The sequence below is a fragment of the Tamandua tetradactyla genome, chromosome 12, assembly GCF_023851605.1.
Source record: "Tamandua tetradactyla isolate mTamTet1 chromosome 12, mTamTet1.pri, whole genome shotgun sequence".
NCBI lineage: Eukaryota > Metazoa > Chordata > Mammalia > Pilosa > Myrmecophagidae > Tamandua > Tamandua tetradactyla.
Genome location: NC_135338.1, coordinates 70,550,198 through 70,575,418, shown reverse-complemented (window position 1 = coordinate 70,575,418; position 25,221 = coordinate 70,550,198). Strand labels below are relative to the sequence as shown.

General features: G+C 34.7%; 1 protein-coding gene across 1 annotated transcript in view; it reads right to left on the bottom strand.

The window, feature by feature from the left end:
• MYO9A (myosin IXA) overlaps window positions 1-25,221 on the bottom strand; it is a 401,408-nt gene that overhangs the window by 28,645 nt on the left and 347,542 nt on the right. Inside the window, exons 33-39 of the mRNA XM_077123892.1 lie at window positions 18,788-18,899; window positions 16,832-16,893; window positions 6,797-6,989; window positions 5,133-5,261; window positions 3,536-3,641; window positions 1,495-1,626; window positions 564-687 (exon numbers count right to left, since the gene is read on the bottom strand). Coding sequence (XP_076980007.1) covers window positions 564-687; window positions 1,495-1,626; window positions 3,536-3,641; window positions 5,133-5,261; window positions 6,797-6,989; window positions 16,832-16,893; window positions 18,788-18,899 — 858 coding nt within the window. The remainder of the gene's footprint in view (window positions 1-563; window positions 688-1,494; window positions 1,627-3,535; window positions 3,642-5,132; window positions 5,262-6,796; window positions 6,990-16,831; window positions 16,894-18,787; window positions 18,900-25,221) is intronic.

The following is a 25,221-nucleotide window of genomic DNA, read 5'->3' as shown; positions in this document are numbered from 1 at the left end:
TTAAAAGGAAAAATATTAAAAGAAAAGGGGGTAAATGAAGGAAGTAAATTGTCATTTTTTCCCTTGGCTTTCACCCAAAATCTAACAAGTAATGCTTAAATAAATCTTTGATCGTAACAAACACATAGATGGAATTTCATTTCTTTAAAAATCACATTCTTGCATACGTTAAGCTCTCTACATTTCAGGAGAATTGGCAGGAACACTAAAAAGCGACATGGTTGAGACTGGGATCAGTCAGTGGTCAGAAGTAGAGAAAAAGGTTAGGATAGGTAAGTTTTCATGGAAAAGACATGAGAAAAAAGGGCAGATTTTTAAGCCACCAACATTTTAACCAAATACTTGATTTAAAAAATTTTGCACATTTAATGGCATTTATTCCCTGCATTTTACTAAAGAGAGCTAAAAGATCAAACACGAAGAATCAATGGCACCCTGAGATTTGATTTTTATTATTACTTGCTCCCTATATTCTGAGAATAATCCCTCTCTGCACCACAGATGCACTTAAAAACACAGTAAGGCCATCATTTGTCCCTGTGACTGCACATCTTACATCTTACCATGGATCTACGAATCAGTGACAGCCTGGTCTTTGCCTTATTCTCAGCAAATTCTAGGCTACTGATGTCTTTGAGACGAGCCTTATATTTATTCATCTGTTCCACAACAATCAGCTCCACACAGCTGAAATAGGAGGAAAGAGAGAAAACTGTTAAGAGCCGAAGTAAATAATTAGGAACTATAGAACCCACAGACTGTTTTGTAGCTAAGTGTAGTGGTAGAGTTGGGGGATTAAAAAAAAAATCAACATCCCTTACTTCATGAGCTCAGAGACAAGCTTTAAAATGATGGCTCTCAACTTTGGCTCAATTTAGAATCCATCTAGGGAGAATTTATATTTGTCCAAGCCACAATCTAGACTAAATGACTCTCCAGGGGGTGGGACCCAAACATAAACAGTGTTTTAAGGTCCTTTTGCAGTCAAGGTTAAAAACTTTAGACCAACATGTCCAAAGAACACAAAGAGGAAACTCTAAGGACTTTTCAGATAGGCATATAAAATATTTAACCTAAAAGAAGGATTGCTTTCTTCTCAATAACTGCTGATATTTACATTAAGAGAACAGAGACTACACCTAAGACCAAAGGGATTCAGAGCCATGATACCAGTTACAACAGAACATAGGAAAATACAAAGTGTATATAATTTGGTAAAAAGGAATTTTTAAAAACTATTTAGAAATCATAAGCAGTATTAAGCAAAATCCAAATTTAAAAAGAATCTTCAAAACTAATGATGCTTAGCTGAAAAGACTAAAGGATTTTTCCATATTCAATATATCAAAGAGAACCCAAGTGTCCAAATATTGCTACGTATCAATCTTTTTAAAGCCATTTGAACTCATGAAGTCATTCACTATGTTTGATATCTAACTGATGATTCAGCCAGAAGTCCCTGAGTCTTTCAGAGGTGATGGTGACTCTCCTTACGTAGTAGTCTTACTGATGTCCTGAACACTTTGTAGTGGGTCAGTGGTGTCAGGGCAACGAAGAATGCAGGGTGCAAACACAATGGCCAAAGCATTAGCAGACATCCGATTAGTGTCTTCCTGGAGAGCAATCCTGAGGGACAATAACAACAACAACAACAAAAAAAAGGTGAGAAAGGTATAAAAAGGGAGAATAACAGGTAGGGAGGTGGAATAGATGAGAGAGCAACTATACAGTATGATATCAACCTCACAGTATGGTTAGGAAGGATATCATATCAATTTAAGGGAGACTCTTCCCAAACTGCTGCTTTGCCTCTGGAAAATGCATTTCCACTTTGTTTCATACCTTAAGAAATTCAGGTCAGCAGATTTATCTAGGGAAATCTGTGACCCACTGGTCAAGGCCAACATTATCAGACCAACATGTCTACAGAACACAGAGAAGAGAGACTTGAAGGACTTTTCAGATAGGTATATAAGATATGTAACCTAAAAGAAGGATTGCTTTCTTCTCAATAACTCCTGATATTTACATTAAGAAAAGAGAGACTACTCTTAAACTCTCTTTGGTTAACTAATTCTTGAGCATCATCTGAACCTACTGCCCATAAATTAGGTTATGACAATGGATAAACAATCACATACAGGTAGAGCCACACAGCACCATTAGTCTCAAATAGTTACACAATTTTTCCAGGGGCCTGCGACCTCTGGATGGGTCTCTGGATGAGAACACGTCCTGAAGCCTAGAGGGGCTGGCCTCTCTAGGGCATCGCCTGGTTCCATCTCCCTGCCTCATGTTGTTGACAGCCCCCTTCCAAGATGAGGGGGTTGGGGTGGGCATGGCCAGGGTGCTCCCTGGGAGGTGGGAGAGGGACTGGGGTTGATGATGGAGTTGTGCAGAAGAGGTGGGGTATGGTGGATGGGTATGATTGCTGAATCATTGTATTGGTGTTTCTTTTGGTCTCTGGTGTCTTGGAGTGGCTGGAGGTGGAAGCCTAGAATTACGGAACTGTGACCCATGCCGAGCTCTGAGATCTGTTCTGCAGTTAGCTGTTGTGCTGTGTTTTCAGATTTGTTGCTTTTTTGTGTGCATGCTGTTTTTCACAAAAAAGAAAAAAAAAGTTGGTTGTCATGATAAAAAAGTATTTATTCCTTTTAGCCTCCATGTGCTGGAGCAGCAAGAAGGAAAAATCTGAGATGATGGTATGGTGGCCCATGACGAGCTCTGGGATCTTTCCTATAACTATTTGTTCAAGAGCACTTTGAAAACCATTTTGTTTTTCTTTCTTTGTTTTGTATATATGTTATGTTACACAATAGAAAAAGTTTAAAAAAAAATAGCATTGCATGACTCAAATAGAGCAGAGAAGTACCTGCCATCTAATCCAATTTGTTTGAGGATTTCTGCTCCAAAAAATCCTAACCACCTGTTTGATGGGAGAGGAGTGGACTTCATAAATAGGAAAAAAGATCTTTGGCTAGATTTCTAAATGGAGGAGCTCTCCATTTATTTAAAAGAATCCAAGAGAAATGATTAAACATTTCTTCAGAAAAATAGGGAAGCATAGCAATTTTGCTTCTAGGTATATACCCCAAGTGAGTGAAAATAGGGTCTCAAACAGATATTTGTACATCAATGTCTATATTAGCATTATTCATAATAGCCAAAAGCTAGACACAACCCAAGAGTTCATCAAGAAATGAATGGATAAACAAAATGAGGTATATAGACACAATGGCATATTATTCAACCATAAAAAAGAATGACATAAAAGAATGATGTTATGGAGCATGCTGCAACATGAATGAACTTTGAAAACATTATTCTGAATAAAATAAGCAAGGCACATAAGGACAAAAATTGTATGATATCATTTATAAGAGACGAGTAGAAATAGCAAATTAGCAGAGATAGAAAGTAGGTTAGGAGTTACTGGGGAGGAGGGGAATTGAGGGGACAAGAGAGTATTTGCTCATAAAAATTTAAAAAAAGAAGAAAGAAAAAACCAAATCATTGCCTTGCTTCTTTAAGTTACCTGACTAGATGAAAGATGAGGCGTTCCAGTGTATTAAGATGAGTTCGGGAGAGTTGGTCAATCACAGAGTATACTCCACGGATTGTCTCCTTCCTCTCCTGAAGGCCTAAAAAAATAGTAAGAGCAGAAAATAAGACTGACTATCCCTCTTATATGTTAAATCTTCCTCCTGGACAGACATTAGAAAAACATTTGAATTTGTTTCATAATCCTGGTCTTTAAATCTCTTTTCTTTTTGAAAAAGAATTAGCTAGCTTACTCACAGAAATTTTTTAGGATATTGACATTTTAATGAGTCTCTAAAAAGTCAACATGGGAGGCTAACTCTAGAGTTTTATCACTGAAGAGATTTTGGGGGAAATGAATTTCCTTTTGAAAATACTAAGGAGATTTGACAAAAGAAGACCACAGACAACCTACAGGCATTAGGAATCTGTTTGACCTCTTAAATTACTTGAAGAGGCAATAGGCAGTATGTGGTGAAATGGACCCAGGCATTACAGGAAGATAGTTACCAACATATGGAACTAAGGTCAGGCAAAGGAAACTGACCAACATTCAGCACAGAAATAGCAACTCTATATTTCTGAAGCTAACAGACAATGGATGAGATTAGCTATCTGCAGCAATTATTCCTTATAGCAACCTGTCCTTCAAGGTGACTGACAGAAAATACATGAAAGCAGCTAACAAAAATGTAATCAGTAAAAGCAACCTAAAAATTTAAGAATCATATAATAAAATTTTGTTTAAACGAAAGGGTAATGCTATCTATGATGATGTATGGAAAAATGGCTCTGAAGAAAAATGGGTGTGGAAAGAGTTCTGAATAAAGTTGTAGGCTCAGAATTTGTCAAATTTATCTCCCTTACACTCCAGAGACGGTGTTATGCTTGGATGGCAAGAAAAAACAACTCATGGTTACCACTAAATTCCTTTTGCATGAGTTCCATATTTACTAAGCATTCTCCTGAGTTTTAGTCTATATCACAGGGACCTTGATTCAAGGAAGGGAATTGAGATGCCCTAGTTTGTTGGCCATTTTGTAGCAGACTGATTCTCCATTAAAATTCGACTGTCATAGTTTATAAACCAATTTCATGCGAATTTGAGAAGTCATGACTCAGGGCCTAAACACCTCTAGGTAGGCCCTTCAGTACTACCCTCCACATCTGTTCCACTGAAAAACCAAACTTCAAATTCTGTAAATCTGGTATAATATATCTAGTCAGCTTTACACAGAGTGCTAGCTGAGATTCGCAATGTAAATGAACATAACCCAATCTTTAAATCTCCTAAGTAATCTTTGAATTTGTTTCATAATCCTGGTCTTTAAATCTCTTTTCTTTTTGAAAAGTAATTAGCTAGCTTACTCACAGAAATTTTTTAGGATACTGACATTTTAATGAGTCTCTAAAAAGTCAACATTTGAATACATAACAATATACTAGCAGTCCTTGAACACACTGTCAAAAGCTTACCTTTGTATTTACATTGAACTAAATCATCCTAGAGAATAACTTAATAATCTATAATGAAGATGACTTTCCTTGTAGACAAGGACCTAGGAAGACTGATTTAGGATGACTGGCCTTACCCATAGCTCGAAGAAATTCCTCATAGAGTTCAAAGGTCATGAGCGGATTTGGCAAATCACGAAGCCACTGTTTGAACACACTTGCAATGACATGTATGTTATAGTCATCTAGGTTTACACCCTCAGCATCTATTAAGAGAAAAGAGATTACAAAGTCAAACTATGCAAAAATTTTCAAATAGTTCAGTTCAAAAACTATCATCATCAAATGGAGTCCTCATGTGTCTTAATCAAACTGACTAGCTTATATCTTCCACAATCTAATTTCATGCTTTTTAACAGTGGTTCTACCTATCTTTAGTGAAAGAACAGTTTTTGTTCACTTGTTTTTCCAAATCATTGTGAGCTGGTACATCTATAAAATAACAGATCATATGATGAGATGTTACAACACTGTTACATTTCTATAAATGTTTCTAAATGATTGCTTTCAATTCCTGCATCTTGCCAGGGACTGCTCAATGGACTATACTGTAAATAGAAATGCTTTAGATGACCAAAAAAAGGGCCAAAAGACATTTTCCAAAACTGAGATTGATTTTATGTCATTTTTAGAGATGAAAGGATGGTAATAATTGAGCTTAGGAAATGTAAAGAAAACACCTTTATCAGGTTTCACTTAAAAAATCTCTAAGGTCAGACAGAGTAGACAACTGGGAGGACATGGGCTAAATATAACAGATGTGCTTCTACAAAGTAGGAAGGACAAAGCCAGCAACTGACATTAAACTGGAATAGAATGAAATCTCCAATTGGCAGAACCTTCTGCTTGAGTTTTGCCAGATATTTTCTGTTATTATAATCATACAAATTTATTTTTCACTGATTTGTTCATAAAAAGAACAAATTAGAAAGAAAACATTGTGGAATGGTTCTTGGCCACACAGAGACAAGCTTTGTACTTGAGATTGATTCAGAAATATCTATTTTCTCCCAACAATGGTAAAGATACAATTTGAGAATGAAACCAAAGTCAATTTCCTGGATATGTTCCAGAAATGAGGCCAGAGTTCACTGTTCAACTCACTAATTATCAATTTAATTAACTATGTCATTAATGTAGGAGTGCAAGAAGATGCATTAGAAACAATACCAGACATGAGGCCATAATAATAGAAATAATAAGCAACTGCTTAGGTTATGAATTCAGAAGATCTGGAGTTAAAACACATCTTGATCATTCATTGGCTGTTGAGTCTTTGGGGGAAGGTACTCTGTAAGCCTCTATTTTTTAATCTATAAAAGGGGATAATAATAATAATTACTTAATTTATAAGATTCTAGTAAAGATTATTATAAAATCATTAGCACAATGCTATCCATGAATCATCAATATAGTTCATTATTCAATTTCCCTGAACCTAATCTTTCTTCTTTGTAGATTAATATCAAATATCTCACAGAATTGTTGAAAAGTTTAAGTGAGATTTGTCTGAAAGTACCTAATACTACTTTGTACAAATGATGTACTCAATATACATTTGCTGAATTCACTATATAAAACCAGAGTCTTTAGATAGCCACAAAATGGCAAACAAGCATCACAGAAAAGATCATACTCTTCTGGCTTCAAGTAAAGGATTAACATATAATGAAAACTTTAAGGCATGAAATTATCTATTTAAATAAAAGTATTTGTTTTAACTTAGAGAGCACTATCTTACCTGTATCTAGACCTTGTCGAAGCTCCTTGATTTTATTAGTTGAACCAGACTTTCGGTAAATACCTTCTGTATATAGCCCATGCATTTCAATGTAGTTTATGAGTTTTTCCACCACTAAAGGAACAGTTCGGTCTTCACTTGTCAAACGGGACAATTCAACCCCAAATTGTCGAGATGACAGCTCTGGATCATACTAAATGGAAGATCATTTTTTGTTTCCCAAGCATTCAAACATCTTTAATCATGTTTAACTAAGTCTTTCAAAGGAACTATTTTTTATTTCCCTGAAGATTTATGAACATAGTTATGAGAATTGTGGGGAAAGGACATTATGGTTATTGCTGAGAGTATAAATGAGTCTCACTGAGATGTTAGTTTCAATACCCTCTCATGGAGAATCCCCCCAAAACACTAATGGGGGAGAGAATAGAGGCAGTGGCAATAGAGCTACCTCTCCCTTCCTATTGAGAATCTCTTCATGAAACGGTGAGATCTGGGAACGGAAGGACTTTGTATGCAAACAACCTGAATATTTACCAGATACAATTAGAAACTCTACTGATTTGATATAAATCTGAGCTGCCAGTAATTTCTGAAGCATAAGAATGTTTTGATATTTATGTAACCTTAGGAACATTTAACTGAATACTGATCTCATAGACAAAGGCAGAAACACACAGATGAGCCCATGATTAGTGACATGGCTAACAGAGTGGATCTGTTATCATACCTTATTAACTAGGGTTTATTTTACTACATTAGAACATAACAGCTTATCTTTAAGATTATGTAAAGTAATGAACAGAAAATTAAATATGAGTTATTATCTCTGAGACCTTTATTGGGAATCTCTTTCCCTTTTTTTTTCTTCTTCTGTACCACTTTTTCCTCCATGACTGAACATTATGCACCCCAATCCCTCAGTCAACCTGCATCTAATCAGTTGCTAGGTCTTTTAATCAGCACACCTCTCCATTTGTTTTATCTTTCTTTTCCCAATGTCATGGTACCAGTTCAAACCTTTATCACTATTCACTTGGACTATTTCAATACCTTGTTAATGATTTCCCATATCCATTTTCTTTCCTTTTATACCTTATAGCATATGTAATATACTATTTTTCCTCAAAAACCTTCAATTCTAATTATTATATGTCAAACTAAAGTCCAAGCATTTCTTAGTCTGATATTAAAGACCTTTCTTGTTCCTTTCAGTCTTAATACATTATTTATGTACTAGTTACCAGGTAGAAAAATCAAATAAGAGACAGTCTTTACCCTAAGAGAAATACTAAGACTAATATTCTTAGTTTGTGGAGAAAAGTAAACAATAACAACAGCTTTACTGGGTATTGCAGAATCATAGAAGAAAGAGCTAGATCTGGAGGGATTGGGCTGGGAAACAAATAAAGAGATCTGATACTTAATCTACTGAAAAGCAGGTAGTACATAAATAAAAAAGGCAAGAAAAGAATGTTTTAGGCACAGGAAACATAGAACTACAACGTTGGGCAAAACAAAGTAAAGGCAACCAGAAATGCCTAAAATAAAAATGAGAGAAAGCTAGGCAGACAGATTATAAAGGGCTCTGAGTACCAAGTTACTGAATTTAGATTTCATCCTGAGAGCAAAGGGTAGCCACCAAAACTTTTCAGTCATGCTGAAGAAATACCGATTGTGCAAAAGGACTGATGTAAAGATTCAGAAATGGATAGCAAAATACCACCTGACTGTAGCACAGTAATATAAGTACGCTGAATGAAGTTGATTGTGAGTATGATAGAGGGAGAAGGACTGGGGGCACATATGAAACCAGAAGGAAAGATAGAGGATAAAGACTGACATAGTATAATTTATAACGGTTCCTTTCAGTCTTAATACATTTATTATTTATGTACTAGTTACCAGGGGAAAAAAATCACATAAGAGACAGTCTTTATGCAAAGAGATGGAAACAGCCAAAATCTCCATCAACAGAGGAGTGGCTAAACAAACTGTGGTATATACATACGATGGAATATTATGCAGCTTTAAGACAAGATAAACTTATGAACCATGTAATAACATGGATGGACCTAGAGAATATTATGCTGAGTGAATCCAGCCAAAAACTAAAGGACAAATACTGTATGGTCCCACTGATGTGAACGGACATTCGAGAATAAACTTGAAATATGTCATTGGTAACAGAGTTCAGCAGGAGTTAGAAACAGGGTAAGACAATGGGTAATTGAAGCTGAAGGGATACAGACTGTGCAACAGGACTAGATACAAAAACTCAAAAATGGACAGCACAATAATACCTAATTGTAAAGTAATCATGTTAAAATACTGAATGAAGCTGCATCTGAGCTATAGGGTTTTTTTTGTTTTTGTTTGCTTGTTGGTTTGTTTGTTGTTGTTGTTTTTTACTATTACTACTACTTTTATTTCTTTTCTTTATATTAACATTTTATATCTTTTGCTGTTGTGTTGCTAGTTCCTCTAAACCGATGCAAATGTACTAAGAAACAATGATCATGCATCTATGTGATGATGTTAAGAATTACTGAGTGCATATGTAGAATGGTATGATTTCTAAATGTTGTGTTAATTTCTTTTTTTTTTTTTCCGTTAATAAAAATAAAAAAAATTTAAAAATTAAAAAAAAAAAAAGAGACAGTCTTTACCTTAAGAGAAATACTAAGAATAATACTATTAGTTTGTGAAGACAAGTAAAAATAATTTAAGAATGTCTAGAATGTACAATGATGGTGATTTAATGTACTAACTAAAAAATGTTTTTGCATTAGGGAGAACAAATGATTGTCAGTATTGCAGGGTGTTGAAAATAGATGGTATGTGGGAGAAAGTGCAATCGATGTAAGCTAGGGTCTATAGTCAACAGTCACCTAATGTAACAAAGGCATTATGCCAAAATTAAATGTCAACAGGTAAGGGAATTAGGAAAGGGGTAGAAACTCTTTGTGGAAGAAAAGGAAATGTCTTCAAATAGAGTACAGTAGTGAAAGCATATCTATATATACTTGATATGTGAACAAAACTGCTTAAAAATGAAAAAAATTTCTAAGGTGTGATATGATTAGTTTTGTATTATTTTGTGTTATTCACCTACATACACCCTGCACTCCAGCACTTAATTTTTAGAGAATTTATTTCATGTTAAATTATCTTAAATCACTATCAGTCAATATCTCTAAAAAGTATTTCTAAATTAGAGGTCTTACACAGGCACTTAACCTTGGACTAGTTAGAAGATGCACGTTAAAATTATAGTATCATTACTACATGCACTTGGCTAGGTTACTGGTAACTAGTACATAAATAATAAATGTATTAAGACTGAAAGGAACCTTTATAAATTATACCATCTCAGTCTTTATCCTGTAATTTCCTTCTGGTTTCATATGTGCCCCCAGTCCTTTTCCCTCTATCATACTCACACTCAGCTTCATTCAGTGTATTATATTACTGTGCTATGTAGAGTCAGGTAGTATTGTGCTATCCATTTCTGAATTTTTATATCAGTCCTTTCGCACAATCTGGTTACTTATATTTGCAACAAGAATATCACCTTTCTACCTTACAGCATTGTTGTAAAGATAAAATTACAGATAAACAAACAGCACAGTACCTGTTGTATGGTAAATGCCCAATAAATTTTTAAAGAAGTGAAATATAATAATGCTTGCTGCACTGATGAAAACAAAATAAACTTTAGTCAAACTTCTCGTGATTACTGACAAACACATATACATACACAATCTATTTATTTATTTTTAACATTATGGCTTTCCCTAGGGCATTAAGAACATTAACAGTTAAGAGCTTGTGAGCAAAAATATAAAATACTTGAGGGTACTAAACAAAAACTTTAAAGAGTTTGATTTGAAACCAACTAATCCAAAGCAGATATATTAACAATACCGTCTCTTCAAATTAAGGGAAAAAATTAATTTTACTATTTCAACTGAAAAAACTTTAATTTTTTTAAAAAACAATACATTTTTAATAGTTTTATTCCCTCCAAATTAACTTCTTTATATATATTTTCTTTTAATGCAATTTTATTGAGATATATTCGCATGCCATGCAATCTCTTTATATATTTTTAAAAAACTTTTTATTGAAGTATGGTATACATACAAATCCTATGTGTACAGCTTGACATATTTTCATAAAGTGAATGCACATCTGTTACTAGGACCCTATCAAGAAACAGAATATTACCAGCAGTCTAAAACTGCACTCCTGCCCTTTCTAGCTACTATGCCCTCTGCTCTTCACAAATAACCAGTATCTGTACTTCTATTACTTTTAATTAGTGCTTTTATCAGTTTTTTTAACATTTTGAACATTATATAGAGTTAGTTCCTTCTATTTTGAATTCTATATAAATGGAATAACAATGGATGTATTCTTTTGCTTCTGTTTTCTTTCATTTAACCTTATGTTTGTGAGTACCAACAGTTATGTTCTAATTACTATATAGCAACCTATTTTATGAATACACCACAATTTATTTATTCAATCTTCTTCTCATAGACAATTAATTACATGTCTTTCTGTTTGGGGCTGTTAAAAATAGTGCTGTTATGAATATTCTAGTGGCAGAATATTCTAGTGGCAGAATATTCTTTGGCAGAAGTGTATATGCACACCTGTTGAGTGATATCACCTTGGAGTGATATATTGCTGAATGATGAGAAATGCTTATATACAAGTTTAGGATATGACAGCAAATAATTTTTAAGAAGAGTTAGACCAGTTAACACTCCAACCAGTCACACTTTAAAATTCCAGTTGCTTCATAACTTTGCCAGAACTTAGTATGCTAGATCTTTTTTATTTTAAATTTACATTTACCTGATGATTGGTGAAGATGTTTGACTATATGCTTATTGGTCATATGGAAATTCTCTCTTTTTTTGAAATTCCTGTATAAGTCACTGGCTCATTTTTCTACAGAGCTGATGGTCTTTCTTACTGGTTTGTTGATGGTCTTCATATACTATAGACCCAAGATGGACAAATGTACTGCAAATATCTTCTTCCATTTTGTGGCTGAGTTTTTGTTTGTCTGTTTGAATTTTATCTAATATTTTTTCTTGTATTCATTAAAATGATCTTTTTTTAAAATTTATCCAACATGGTGAATCACACTGGCTGAGTTTTGAGAAATAAACTAACCTTGCATTCGTGGAATAAAAAACAATTTGATCCTGAGGCATTATCATTTTTATGTCTATTACTGGATTCAATGTGCTACTATTTTGTTTTGACTTTTGCATCTATGCTTATGTGATAGACTGGCCTGTAATTTTCCTTCAACATAATCTTTTTATTTTTTGACTTCAAGGCTTCATTGTTCTCATAAGTTGGAAAACAAAGTTAGAAAGTGTTCCTCTTTTACTATTATCTGGAAGAGTTTATAAAAGATTGGTTTTATTTCTTCCTAAAATATTTGGAAATAAACAACTGTAAAACCATGTGGTACCAGAGATTTGTGGGAAGGTTTTAAATTATGGATTCTATTTTTTAATAAATATGACTTCAGATTTTCTATTTTTCTTGCATTAGTTTAGCTAAGTTGCATTTTTCTGGGAATTTGTGCAATTCATCTAAATTTTCAAATTAATATCAAGTCAACCCATAATAACCTTTAATTTTCCTTTTAATGTCTGCCATATTTGTAGTGATGATGTGCATATTTTCTTTCTTGATATAGGCAATTTCTTTGCATTTTTCTTTTTCTTTTTCTTGATCACTATTTATAAGAGCTTCATTAGTCTTTTCAAATAACCAATTCTCGCTTTGTAGATTATTTTCTATTACACAAGAGCTTTCAATTTCATTTATTTCTCTTTTTTATTATCTTCCTTCTACTGTGTGTAATTGCTGTGCTTTTTCTCCCTACCTACTTGAAATGTAAATTGAGATCATTTTCAGCTTTGCCTCTTTTATAATGCGTACATTTAAAGCTACAGATTTCCAGCCAGGAGCAACTTCAGCTGTATAACACACACTTTCATTATCTTTTAACTCAAAATGTTTTTCCATTTTTATTGTAATTTAGAAGTAAACTAAACTTTGGAGGAGTGTCTAGTTTTTTGCTAAATTCCACTATGGTCAGAGAATATACTCTCAATATTTTAATCCTTTGAAATTTGTAAGGACATGCTTTATGACCCAGAATATAAATAATTTTGTCAAATGTTCCTTGGGGCACTTGAAAATAATATTTATTGAACAGCTGTACAGTGCAGCGTTCAATAGACATCAATTAGTCAAGTATATAAATCTTGGTTTTCATATCATTTGTATTCTCACTGAATTTTCGGCTCTCAGGTATTAAATCTATGAAATTACAGGCATATAAAGTTAGAATTTTTGTATCTTTCTGATAGGTTTACCTTTTTTCATTATGAAATGACCTTATCTAATGTTCCCTGCCTTAAACTACACTTTAATATTAATATAACTACACCACCTTTCTATTGGTTAGTCTTTGCATGCACTTTTTCTAACTTTTTACTTTTAATATTCCTGCCTCTTTGTATTTAAGTATGTCATTAGTTTCAACCTAGTGTTTTAGTTGGAGTACTTAATCTTTTAACATTTGATGTAAATCACCATATGCAATTTTATATTTAACAATTTGCTATTTATTTTCTGTCTTGCCTGTGTTATGTTCTGTTCTTACTTCTTTCTTGCTTCCTTTTATGTTAACCTAACATTTTTGTTTTTCCACTTTCCCCTCTTTATTAGCTTTTAAGCTATATTCTTTTACTATTATTTTAGTGATCACTTTAGAGATTACAAAAAAAATCTATAAAATATTCAAGTCTATGTATTAGCACTTATACCACTGCCTAGAAAACACTAGGACTTAGAATATTTTAACTCCATTTACCCAAATAACTTTTGAGTTGTCATGTCCTTTAATTCTATACAGGTCCACAAAACATTATCAATGTGTTTCCATTCAATATTTATCATATCTTCCCCTGTTTTTACCCTCTCCATTGCTTCTTTCTTTTTTTTCTTTGCATGGGCAGGCACCGGGAATCGAACCTGGGTCTCTGGCATGGCAGGCAAGAACTCTGCATGCTGAGCCACCATGGCCTGCCCTCCATGCTTCTTATTCGTTCATGTATTCTCGTTTTTCATTTGAGATCCTCTACCTTCTTGTCTGGAACATCATTCAGTATTTTTTTAAGTACAGATCTGTTGGTGACGTTCTTAGTTTTTCTTCATCTGGAAATGTCTTTGCATCATTTTCACTTTTGAAGGCTATTTTCACTGGTTATGGAATTTTAGGTTGGCTTTATTTTATTATAGCACTTAAAAGATACCATGCCACTGTCACTTGACTTCCATCATTTATTTTTCAGTTGTCAAGGATTTTCATTGCTTCTTTAAGTAATATTTCCCCCTCTAACTGCTTTTAATACACCCTCTTTTTTGTTGTTTGGAGCAGTGTGCACTAGGTATAATTTTCTTTGTATTTATCTTACCTTAGGTTAAAAATGCTAAATAGGCCTGTGGCTCTTAAAATGTTACTTCTGTCTTGTTCTCTCTCCTTTCTTCTAGGATTCCAATTATACACATCTAAGAATCTTTCATCCTTTCCCATGTCTCTCATGTTTATTTCTGTATTTCCCCATTCTTTTGGTTCTAAATGCCTGGATATTTCTACTATCTTTCAGTTCACTAATCTCTTCTGTTTTTGTCAATGTGCTGTTAAACTCATCTTTTGAGTTCACAATTTCCACTGCATTGTTTAGTTCTAGAATTTCCATCTGGTTCTTTTATAATTATACTCCAATTCTCTGGTATAGTTCTCACTTTTAAATCTATATTCTGAGTATATTAAATTTAAAATATGTATCTGGTAACTTCAATAATTGGATCCTCTATGAGTTTATTGATATTATCCATTTGTTTTTCTGTTAATCTCATTTCTTTATGTCTGATATTATTTATGTAAGCGCTGTTAAGGCTTTGGATAATGCTTTCTCTCTTGTGGGGGTGGATATGCCATATTCTCTTTGGAGGGTAGGTAGAACAAGGAAAAAATAATCTTAATCCAAATCAATGACTGCTTCAAAGTTAGTTTGCAGTTTTTGTAAACCTCAATCTATCAATGGTTAACTTATATCTCCAGAAGTGTCACTGAGAGTTTAGGGTATCAACTAGGGTCTTTCCTCAATGGTGGAGTATAAAATCCCAATTTTTCTCTCCTTAACATTGTTCTGCGTTTCTGATTAGCTTCTTAGGTTTTTGCCCTGTGCATCTTAAGAATTCAGAAAATGGCTTGAAGGGGAAACCCCTTAGTTTCAGGCTTACTTCTCTGTATATTTGGATCATGGGCCTTCTAATCCTGGCAATTCCAAACTCTAATTTTTGTCCCTACGGCCCAATGAGACTGCTAAAAGCTCTGCTGGCCTCTCTTACTTTTAAATGTGGCCCACTGCCCAGAGATTCTCGCACTACCCAAAATTGGCAAATTTCCCCTATGAGGAAAGCATTTCACCAGATAAAGACTCATCAATTTGCAATTCTCTTCTCTTCAGGATCTTGGCCCCCAAAGTTCAATGTGCCTGAGCAGCTCCCTGATGCTTGCCAACAGACTTTTGTTTTTTAGTTGGTCTCAGCAGGAGTATTGGTCTACTATCAAGCAGCTCCATTTTAGCTGCAAGCAAACATTCTACCCTCATTGCATTTTTAAACCCTGAATCAAATTTCTCCTTGTACTTTGTCATGATTTGTCTACTAATTTAGAACAGATACAAATTCTATACATGCCTATAAATAACAGGCACACATTTACATTATAGTTCAAATTTGCACAGTATTGTTACAAATGTCAGTATGCTAACTAATTAGTAACAAATAATCTTGGTTATAAATTACCCAATAAAAGCCTGAACTCTTTCAAAAATTTTGCTTCCTTTAATCATAAGGTACCAAAGAATATATATTTAGTATGTTTTAGGCCTCTCTGGCTATATATCCAAGTAGAAATTGTAAAAATACCAACTATGATGGCAAATTCTGCTTGTAAAAATACCAATTATGATGGAAAATTCTGCAGTTCATGTTTAAATTTCTTCACCTTCAATTGTAGCCTACCACCTTAAAGACAATTCCAGGAACCCTCTAAAAGTAGTTTTTTTAAAAAATTGTGGGTTCTGAAATAGAGTCAACGGGTCAAATGTAGAAAAGGTAAATATAATCCCTCCAAAGTCATTTCAGTGTATGTACAAGGTCATAATATAAAATATTCCTTAATCTGTGGTCAAAAATTTGAAAAGCACTGCTGATTCTCCCACTAAACAGCCTTTCCCTTTACTGGCCTTGCAGAATTTTCCAACCATACTCACTCTCTCACTGAACAGTCCCTCCATTTACCGACTTTTTTCTATTTTCTTTGTTTGAGCTCACATTGTCTCATGTTTATTCAGAAGAAACTCGTTAGGCTGCAAGAAAAGTTACTGTCTTTTTCCTCTGCAATACCTGCTAAAGCCCTCTGGCTGACTCTAAGCACTAGGGCCTACACAGCCAAGAGAAAACCCAACCTAAAGTTACATTTTCCTATTATGGTAATAAAAATCACACCTACGGAGCAGGCTAAGCAGCCATTTTTGAACAAGCGTTGCATGAAGCAGCATGACTTAGAACTACATATGCTCCACTTAAGCCTGCTCTTTAACCCACCTTACCTCTCACCTTATCCTAAATTGCTCCACTACATCTACCTACCCGGTACTCCTTAAATATCTCAAGCTTCTTGAGCTCAGGAGACAGATCTGAGGTTTAGCTCATGATTCCTTGATGAATTGCTCACAATTAACTCTCTGCTTTCAAAATCCTGGTGTCACAGTATTGATCTCTGTGTGCATTGGGCAGCAAGCCCACTTTGGGTAATAATACTGCTTTAAATAAAAAAATATCAAAAGGCCTGGATTTCTTTCCAAAAAGCACAAAAAGACAAGAATATCTGTTATTTATTACTGCCAGGTAACTTCTTACCTTTTTAGAGCACTTGGCTGTGGTTTTCAGACAGCACTTCTTGTGGCAAGCATACTTGCATACTGAAAAATAGGTTAAGAATGCCGCATTTTTAGAAATTTGCACACCACTGACAAGAACTTTACACATTTACAACTTTATTTTGCATATATATTTTTCTTTAAATCTAAGATTGCTATATTATGTATCTGTATACTGAGTTATACTGAAAAAGGGTTTTATCCTATTCTCTTGGGGAAAATGAAGTTGAAACATAGGCCTAAAATGCCCAATTATTGTCTGTGATAAAGCTTTTTATTCTTTCAAGATTGCCCCACCTCACCCCTGCCAATATTCAAGCAAGATAGGTATTTACATCTATGGCTTGAGTTACAAATTAGTGCTCATGTTTCCCCCACATACATGCTCTACAACCTGCCAAAAATCCAGAATAATTGCCATGGATAAGTAAGGCATATGAAAATAAGTGGGTAGGATATTAGAATATAACAAAGGTCTTTATCAGATTTAATATTTCTCTCAAAAGGCCTAGAATAATGCTGAAGAACCAGAACATAAAGAATATTGATGTGACTAAGAAGATATATTAAACAAAAGATTAATAGAGAAGGCCATATCATTGTATTGGTGAAATCATCTGGAAGATAACAAAGTTAATTCTAAAGAAATCAAACCAAGTCCACATCAACAATACAAAAAGCTGATTCTATAAACTTTCAGCTTCAGTCACAGAAGAAATTACACCAATGTACAGGAATCAGACAAATATTAAATAGTCATACATTTCAAACCACCTTCCATTTTCACTCTCACTATAAGTTTTTAGATCATTAAAAAAATGAGGAAAACCATTGTTGAACTATGAAACAAATGAACATGTCTAGGATAGTGATGATTTTGCTGTGATGAACGTGACTTTTATCCTCATAATCATATTGGACCCTGCCTTTACCAATGGCTCCTTTGTTCATTTCTGGTCCACAACTAAAAGCAAAGCTTCACAAAATTACTGACAGCACAACAGTAGATGAAATATAGAGTGTAGAAGCTACAGGTCCCCTGTAGGGCAAGCTGAAGTAGCTCTATGAAGAGTCTCTATTCATATACTAAGATGCTGATGAAAGGATTATATTAGAAAAAGTACCATTTTATTAATGATCAAAGTATTTCTCTGGCCATTTGTCAATCCATCCATAGGTCTATCTTTCCAAAAAACAGTTTATTAAAAATTACTATATTCTAGAATTGTTCTAGGAACTGGAGATCAGAAGAGACAAGCTCATTGACCTTACAGACCTTACATTCTAGAGGGATAGATGTATAAATAGGAAAACAAATGAATACTTATCCAGCAGTGGTAAGTGCTGTAAATACTATGAAAGTTGAGTAAGGGAAAGGAGAATTTGGGGAAAGGGTGATATTTTATGTAAGGGAGTAAGGAAAGCACTCTCTAAGGAGATGATATGAATTAACTGAGGTAGTGAGTTATGCCAAAATCTGTGAGAAGAGCATTTTGGATAGAGTGAGCTGCCAAAGGTTCTGAATAACCAAAGAATGCCAAAAAATCTGGTTTGGTTACAAAGAGTGTGAGAACAAGAATATAGTGAGAATGAGGTTAAATAATAAAGCAGTTGAAATTTGTCCTTTATGCTGAAGAAGATAAAAGGTTATGCAGGGCTAGAGAGGCATAGAGGGACTGAGATGTGACTGCTGAGGGGGGATATGGCTTTTTTCTTTTTGGAGTGGGGAGAATGTTCTAGAATTGATTGTGGTGATAAATACACAACTCTGTGAATATACCAGAAGACAGTGATCGTATCCTTTAGATGGACTGCATGTTATGTGAATTCATCTCAATAAAACTGCTTTAAAAAAATTAAGAAAACTCAGAAAAACAGAAATGTCAAGTGTAAAAAACAAACAAACAAAAAATCCCCAAAGAACTCTCATACTCACATTTGCAAACAGAGGCTCGGTCCATTATCCATATCAAAGAAGAACAGTATTCGCAGTATGTAGGGATACTATATTGTGTGGCCTTAAAGATATGACCATTGTGCTCTTCCACCTGAATAAAAAAATTTAGCTCTTTAGATTAAAGCCCATACAGTAAATGCTGCCCTAACATTGTTAACCAATGAGAAATCCTTCGTTCCCTCATTAAGTCTTCCTTCATTAGGCCCTTAATCCAGGAGAATTATGAAATCCTGAGAAATAAAATGAAACTATACTGGATGACCCCTGCTCTCAAAAAGCTAATCATGTAGTTGGGGAAACAAGACCTATCTATATGAAAAAAAGAAAGCAATGCAACAAAAACATAAAACCGGGTGGGCCACAGTGGCTCAGCAGGCAGAATTCTTGCCTGCCATGCCAGAGACCTGGGTTGGATTCCTGGTGACTGCCCATGCAAAACAAAAAACATTAAACCTCTACAATGTAACATCAAGTCACTGTGTTGAACGGTAAAAAGAAGCAACTCTCAAACTTTGTTTTCTTTAAATCTCAGGAATTGTAACAGAGAAATCAGGATTTAAAGGATGACTGTAATTATTGAATCATTATATAAATGTTCCTTTTGCTTTTTAGGATTTGGGAATGGACCAGGGAGAGTACCTGGAAGCCCTGAACTGTAATTAAGCTGTCTGGACAGCTTAATTGGAAGGATTAGGAAAACCTAATTCTTGGCTTAAAAGAGTTTATATTCTAGCTAAAATATACTTGTATCAGGGCATAGTGTAAAATAGTCACAATGAAGGAATAAAAATGCTAGAAGAATTCAAAAAGCAGTGAGATAAAGAATGACCTAAGACATCCTCATAGAGATGACACATGTAAGACCTTTAAATAAGAAAGTAGCACTTAAACAAAGAGAACTCTGAACTGGTTTTTAAAAACCGTAAGTTAATTTTGTGAAATAACACATTCCTGGCACTGTTTAGCAGTTGGGAATATTGTTGGCAGATGGGAATATTGTTGAGAAAAAATGAGGCTTTTTCCTGAATATAAATCCCTTAAATATCAAAAAGCTGATTATATTTCAAACTTGGGACTTTCCTGACCTCTAAAGGTAATAATGCTGAATTGAGCTGAGAGATTTTAGATATTCTATAAAATAACCATTAAGGTGTTTTAAGTGTAAAGTATATATATGCCTGGATGTGCTCTAAACCCAAACATACATTTCTTCCTTCTTTCATTATTTTGTGGATCATGAATACTGTTATTGGAAGGAAGTATGCGAGTTCAAAAGCTTTTCGAATATATTGTCAAATTTATTTTTGATTATATGCAGTCTGGATAAATAAAAACTATAGATGGAATGGATACAAAAAGTGATAGAGAGTTTAAAGAAATGGATTTTGTTTGTTATAGTCATTGTGGATTACAAGCCTTGAATGGATAAAGAAAGCAGTAGAGAGTTGGAGGAGGTGAATTTTGTTTATTATAATCATTGCTGATTATAAGTTCTGAATGAATATAGAGAGTTATAAAGGAGTTTATAAAAGTGAATTGTCTGTCATAGTGCTGAAGAAAATTTAATAGTCCTGTTTATCATATATTTCAAAAAAAAAGCTTTTGTGTTAAGCTGAGTATTCATACAAAACTAAAGTTTAGTTTTCTCCCTGTTAAAATAACGTGGACATCAAAATAATATCCTTGCTAATGTTTATGTTGGCATTAGCCTTTATTTCAGAAGACAAGTCTTCACACTGTTAGGGAAAAACTGTTACAAATAATTTGTTCTTTTAACTTGTATAAGTAAGGTGCTAAAATAACTTAACCTATTGCATAAAAAATGTTTGGGAAATACTACAATGGTTAAAAGGGATTTTCTACCTTGTTGCTAGTTAAATTTGAATAAGTAAAATATTTATATACTTGGAGACTATATAAATTCCTAAAAATTTGACAATATTCTCACTGTCAATGTTATATTCTGATACTAATCTATATGATACTAAGTGATGGTATGGTGGTGTTAGTCATGGTTTTAGTTATCCTAAAAAGGCTATAGATCATTGAAACAGCCAAATTGTCAGTTGCACTGCTTTGCTCTAATACTTCTCTAAAAGTATGTGTGCTCAACTTTAAAATAAAGGTTGAACAAGCACATATATTACATCTGTTAAATAACATAACTCTGGTATATGTGTAAAAGTATAACAGAACAAAACCTCTGCTATGGTTTTTTAATATAAAACAACTGTCTAGGGTGGGCCATGGTGGCTCAGCAGGCAGGGTTTTTGCCTGCCATGACAGAGATCTGGGTTCCATTTCTGGTGCCTGCCCATGCCAAAAAACAACAACAACAAAAAACACAACTGTCTAATGTTTTTATTTCTGAAAGAAGCTGCATTTTAAAATGCTTATAAAAATTAAAGCTCAGATTGTAAGCATTAGTTATTATCATTAAATTCTGAGGTGCTTTTACTCTTTGTATAGCCAAGTAGTTCTCTGAAACTTTGTGTCTGTGTGACACCTAAAACTCAGATTTGATTCTCGAGCTCTAAAAATTAGCATGGGCCCACACAGCAACAGTTAAAAAACTAAAAAAGATCAAATTCCAATGAAAGATGCAATGAAACTGATCTGGTCAAAACCAAGGTAAATCAATACATAAGGTAAAAAGTAATATTGTCCATATTTTAAAGCTTTAACTTTTGTGTGAGATAAAAGAAAAATGTTTATTTTGTCCGAAATTTGCACTATCTGTCTAGTGATTTAAACAACCTAATTCAGCTTTATTTAATATGAAACCTGGAATTGTACAAGTTAGTGCTTTATATTCTGCATTTCAGAATATGTAGGGCAGAAAATGAGAAAGTGTCTGAACTATTAGGAATTCTCCAGGTGGGCAAGCTTAACATTTTTCTTAAGAAAGAGGGTCTCCCAATTTAACAAGCCAAGTGTGCTGGTTTGAAGGGAAGTATGCCCCCTAAGAAAAGCCATGTTTTAATATGGATCCCATTTCTTAAAGGTAGAATAGTCTCTATTCAATGCTGTGTATTTGGGACTGTGATGGGATCATCTCCCTGGTTGATGAGATTTAGTTAAGAACGGTTGTTAAACTGGATTAGGGGATGACATGTCTCCACCCATCTGAGTGGGTCTTGATTAGTTTCTGAAGTCCTATAAAAGAGGAACCATTTTGGAGAATGAGAGACTCAGAGAGAGCAGAGAATGCTGCAGCACCATGAAGCAGAGAGTCCACCAGCCAGCGACCTTTGGAGATGAAGAAGGAAAACGCCTCCCGGGGAGCTTCACGAAATAGGAAGCCAGGAGAGAAAGCTAGCAGATGATGCTGTATTTGCCATGCGCCCTTCCAGCCGAGAGAGAAGCCCTGACTGTGTTCACCATGTGCCGTCTCACTTGAGAGAGAGACCCTGAACTTCATCGGCCTTCTTGAACCAAGGTATCTTTCTCCGGATGCCTTTGATTGGACATTTCTATAGACTTGTTTTAATTGGGACATTTTCTCGGCCTTAGATCTGTAAACTAGCAACTCATTAAATTCCCCTTGTTAAAAGCCATTCCTTTTCTGGTATATTGCATTCTAGCAGCTAGCAAACTAGAACACCAAAGCCCCAGTTTTGAGGCCTGCCCTTACAAAACTTATTTCTGTAATAATAAACTCCAACCCACTTAGAATTAGTGCCTAAGAGCCATCTCCAAAAAATCTCTGCTATGGCTCAAATGTGGTCTCTCTCTAAGCCAAACTCCGAACTTCCCCCAAACATGGGAAATAAGTTCCAGGAGGAGAAGCCTGGCACTGGACATAACAGGCCCTAGCATTGCAGGATATAACTAGTCCTGACATCATGGAACATAACTGGCTCTAGATGAGACTGGCCCTAATATCATGAATGAACTGACCAAAAGGGGGAAAGAAACTAGAGTTTCAATGGCTAAGAGATTTCAAATCGAGTTGAGAGGTTATTCTGGAGGTTATTCTTATGTAAGTATAACTTAGCAAATGCAAATTTATCTTAGTTAGAAAACTTTCCCTCAAATTTTTTTCATTATCCTCCATTCCTTTACAAGCTATTCTGCTCCCCCTCAATGGACCCTTAATTATCATCCTGTTAATTTTGTTCCTAGCCCCTTGCCTCTTACAATGTCTGTCCAGATTTGTTCATAGGTCAATAACAGCCGTGACCAGCCAACAAACCTCTGAGAACATACTTCTGTTATAACAGAAATTTGAAAATCTACTCCTATAGCAACAAAAACATCACTATCAACCTGTTTCAACAGAAGATGCCCAAAAACCTAATTAATAATGCCTCTACTCAGCTCGAAGCAATTCCCCCACCCTCAACTATGTCCTTTTGATAGCAGGAAGTAGCTAAAGAAAGAACTCAACGTCCCTACTCCCTCCAAAAATTGCTTTGAGCAGGGCTAAGGCATTGACCCAGACCCAAGCCCAGCTTCATTCAATTTTTATTAAAAGGAAAAGGCAGAAATGTCAGGTCTCAGAAAAAGTACTTCATATATAAAAAGGACTTTTTCAGCCAGGCAGCCTCTCAGCTTCTTTTGCAGAACCAAGATCCCCAGGCATGCCAGCACCACACCCATCAGAAGGCACCACACCCACAAGAAGACGATAAATAGCCATGCAGACAAGACCTGTCCCTGCCTGATAACTCTCCCCTCCTGGCGCGTTTTTTCCTTTAAACTGCAAGCTCTCAGAATGAGAGCTGGAGACATTTCCTTTCTTTTTGCTGGCAGGTTTCACTGACTCCCACCTGCTTTCTCCCTGCATTTTCCCCTCAATAAATCTGTTAAGCTTTGACTTATTGTCCTGGTGGAATCCTTAAAGACTCCATGCCTAACACTGACATACATTTTTATAAATCTTATGGTTAATGCTTTTTATTAAGACAGCTTGATTCTTATATCTGCTTCTGCATTTAATCTGTTGCAGTATGCAGTTTCGCTTGAAGTTTATGAAGAAAATACAGCTTCATATAGATATAAAATTGAAAATGAAAATTTTAACAGTCATTTAAGATAATGATAAATACATTAAAACTCTACAGAGGGTAACTTAAAGGTTAATTGCCATGTGAAATCTGAAACCATATGACTTCTAACCAAACTCTTCATGCTCAGTGACATTAAAATTCATTTTTTCTTGATGTTCATTGAAATTTAAAAATTTATCTTCCATGGTACCACTAAGAAAATAAAAAGATTTTCTCCACAGACTGGGAGAAAATATTTACAAATCATGTATCTGATAAAGAACTTGTATTCAGAAAATATAATGAACTGTTATAGTCAATAAGGCAACTCAACTAAAACAGGCAAAATATTTTAATAGACAGCTCATCAAAGAAGAAATGCACATGACCAATAAGCCAATGAAAAGAGGCTCAATGTTATTAATCATTAGGGAAATACAAATTAAAACTACAATAAATGTAGAGAATGAGATGTATCTATTCACTGTTGGTAGGGAAACAGGGGTGCAGCCCCTTGAATGGCAGTGTGGTGGTTCCAAAGTAGGCTAGGGGATGGAATTGCCATATAATCCTCCAGGTGCTCAGTATACACCTGGAGGAATAAAGTATAGGGAGGAGAATGGACATTTGCACACAGGTGTTTATGGTGGCAGTGTTAATGGACATCTGCACACTGATGTTTATGGCGGCAGTGTTTGTGATTCACAATGGATGGAGGTGGTTGGAGATAGCCTGAGGGATGGAAGGAGGAACTATGGTATATACATACAATGGACTACTGAGCAGCTGCAAGAAGGAATTAAGTTGTGAGGCATGCAACTAGGTGCATGAACCTTAAGGACTGTATGTTGAATGAAATGTCAGGAACAAAAAGGCAAATATTATCATGCCTCGATCATATGGACTAACTATAAAATAAAAACTTGGTGAACTGAAGTTGAAAACATGGATTATCAGGTTGGGGCCTATTATAATGGGTCTTAGATTGTAAGTTCTTAGAATGGTCGCATATATTCAGAAGCTGTACCTGTTATTTCTAAATTCTGAGATACTGAATTTATATATATAACCTGGTCATTCCCAGAAACTTTGGATATTTATGTGACACCTGGTACTCAGAGTTAGAGCTGTGGTTTCCAAATACAGTGTCCCATTGCATAGGTTGCCTTTTTACTTTTCTGACAAAGTTCTTTGATGCATAAAAGTGTTTAATTTTGAGGAGATCCCATTTATCTATTTCTTTTTTCAATGCTTGTCCTTTGGGTGTAAGATCTAGGAAACCACCTCCTATTACAAGATTTGTAAGATATTTCCCTACATTTTCTTTGAATAGTTTTATGGTCTTAACTCTATGGTCTTAACGCTAATATTTAGGAGTTTGACAGGTTTTGAGTTTATTTTTGTATAAGGTGTGAGATATAG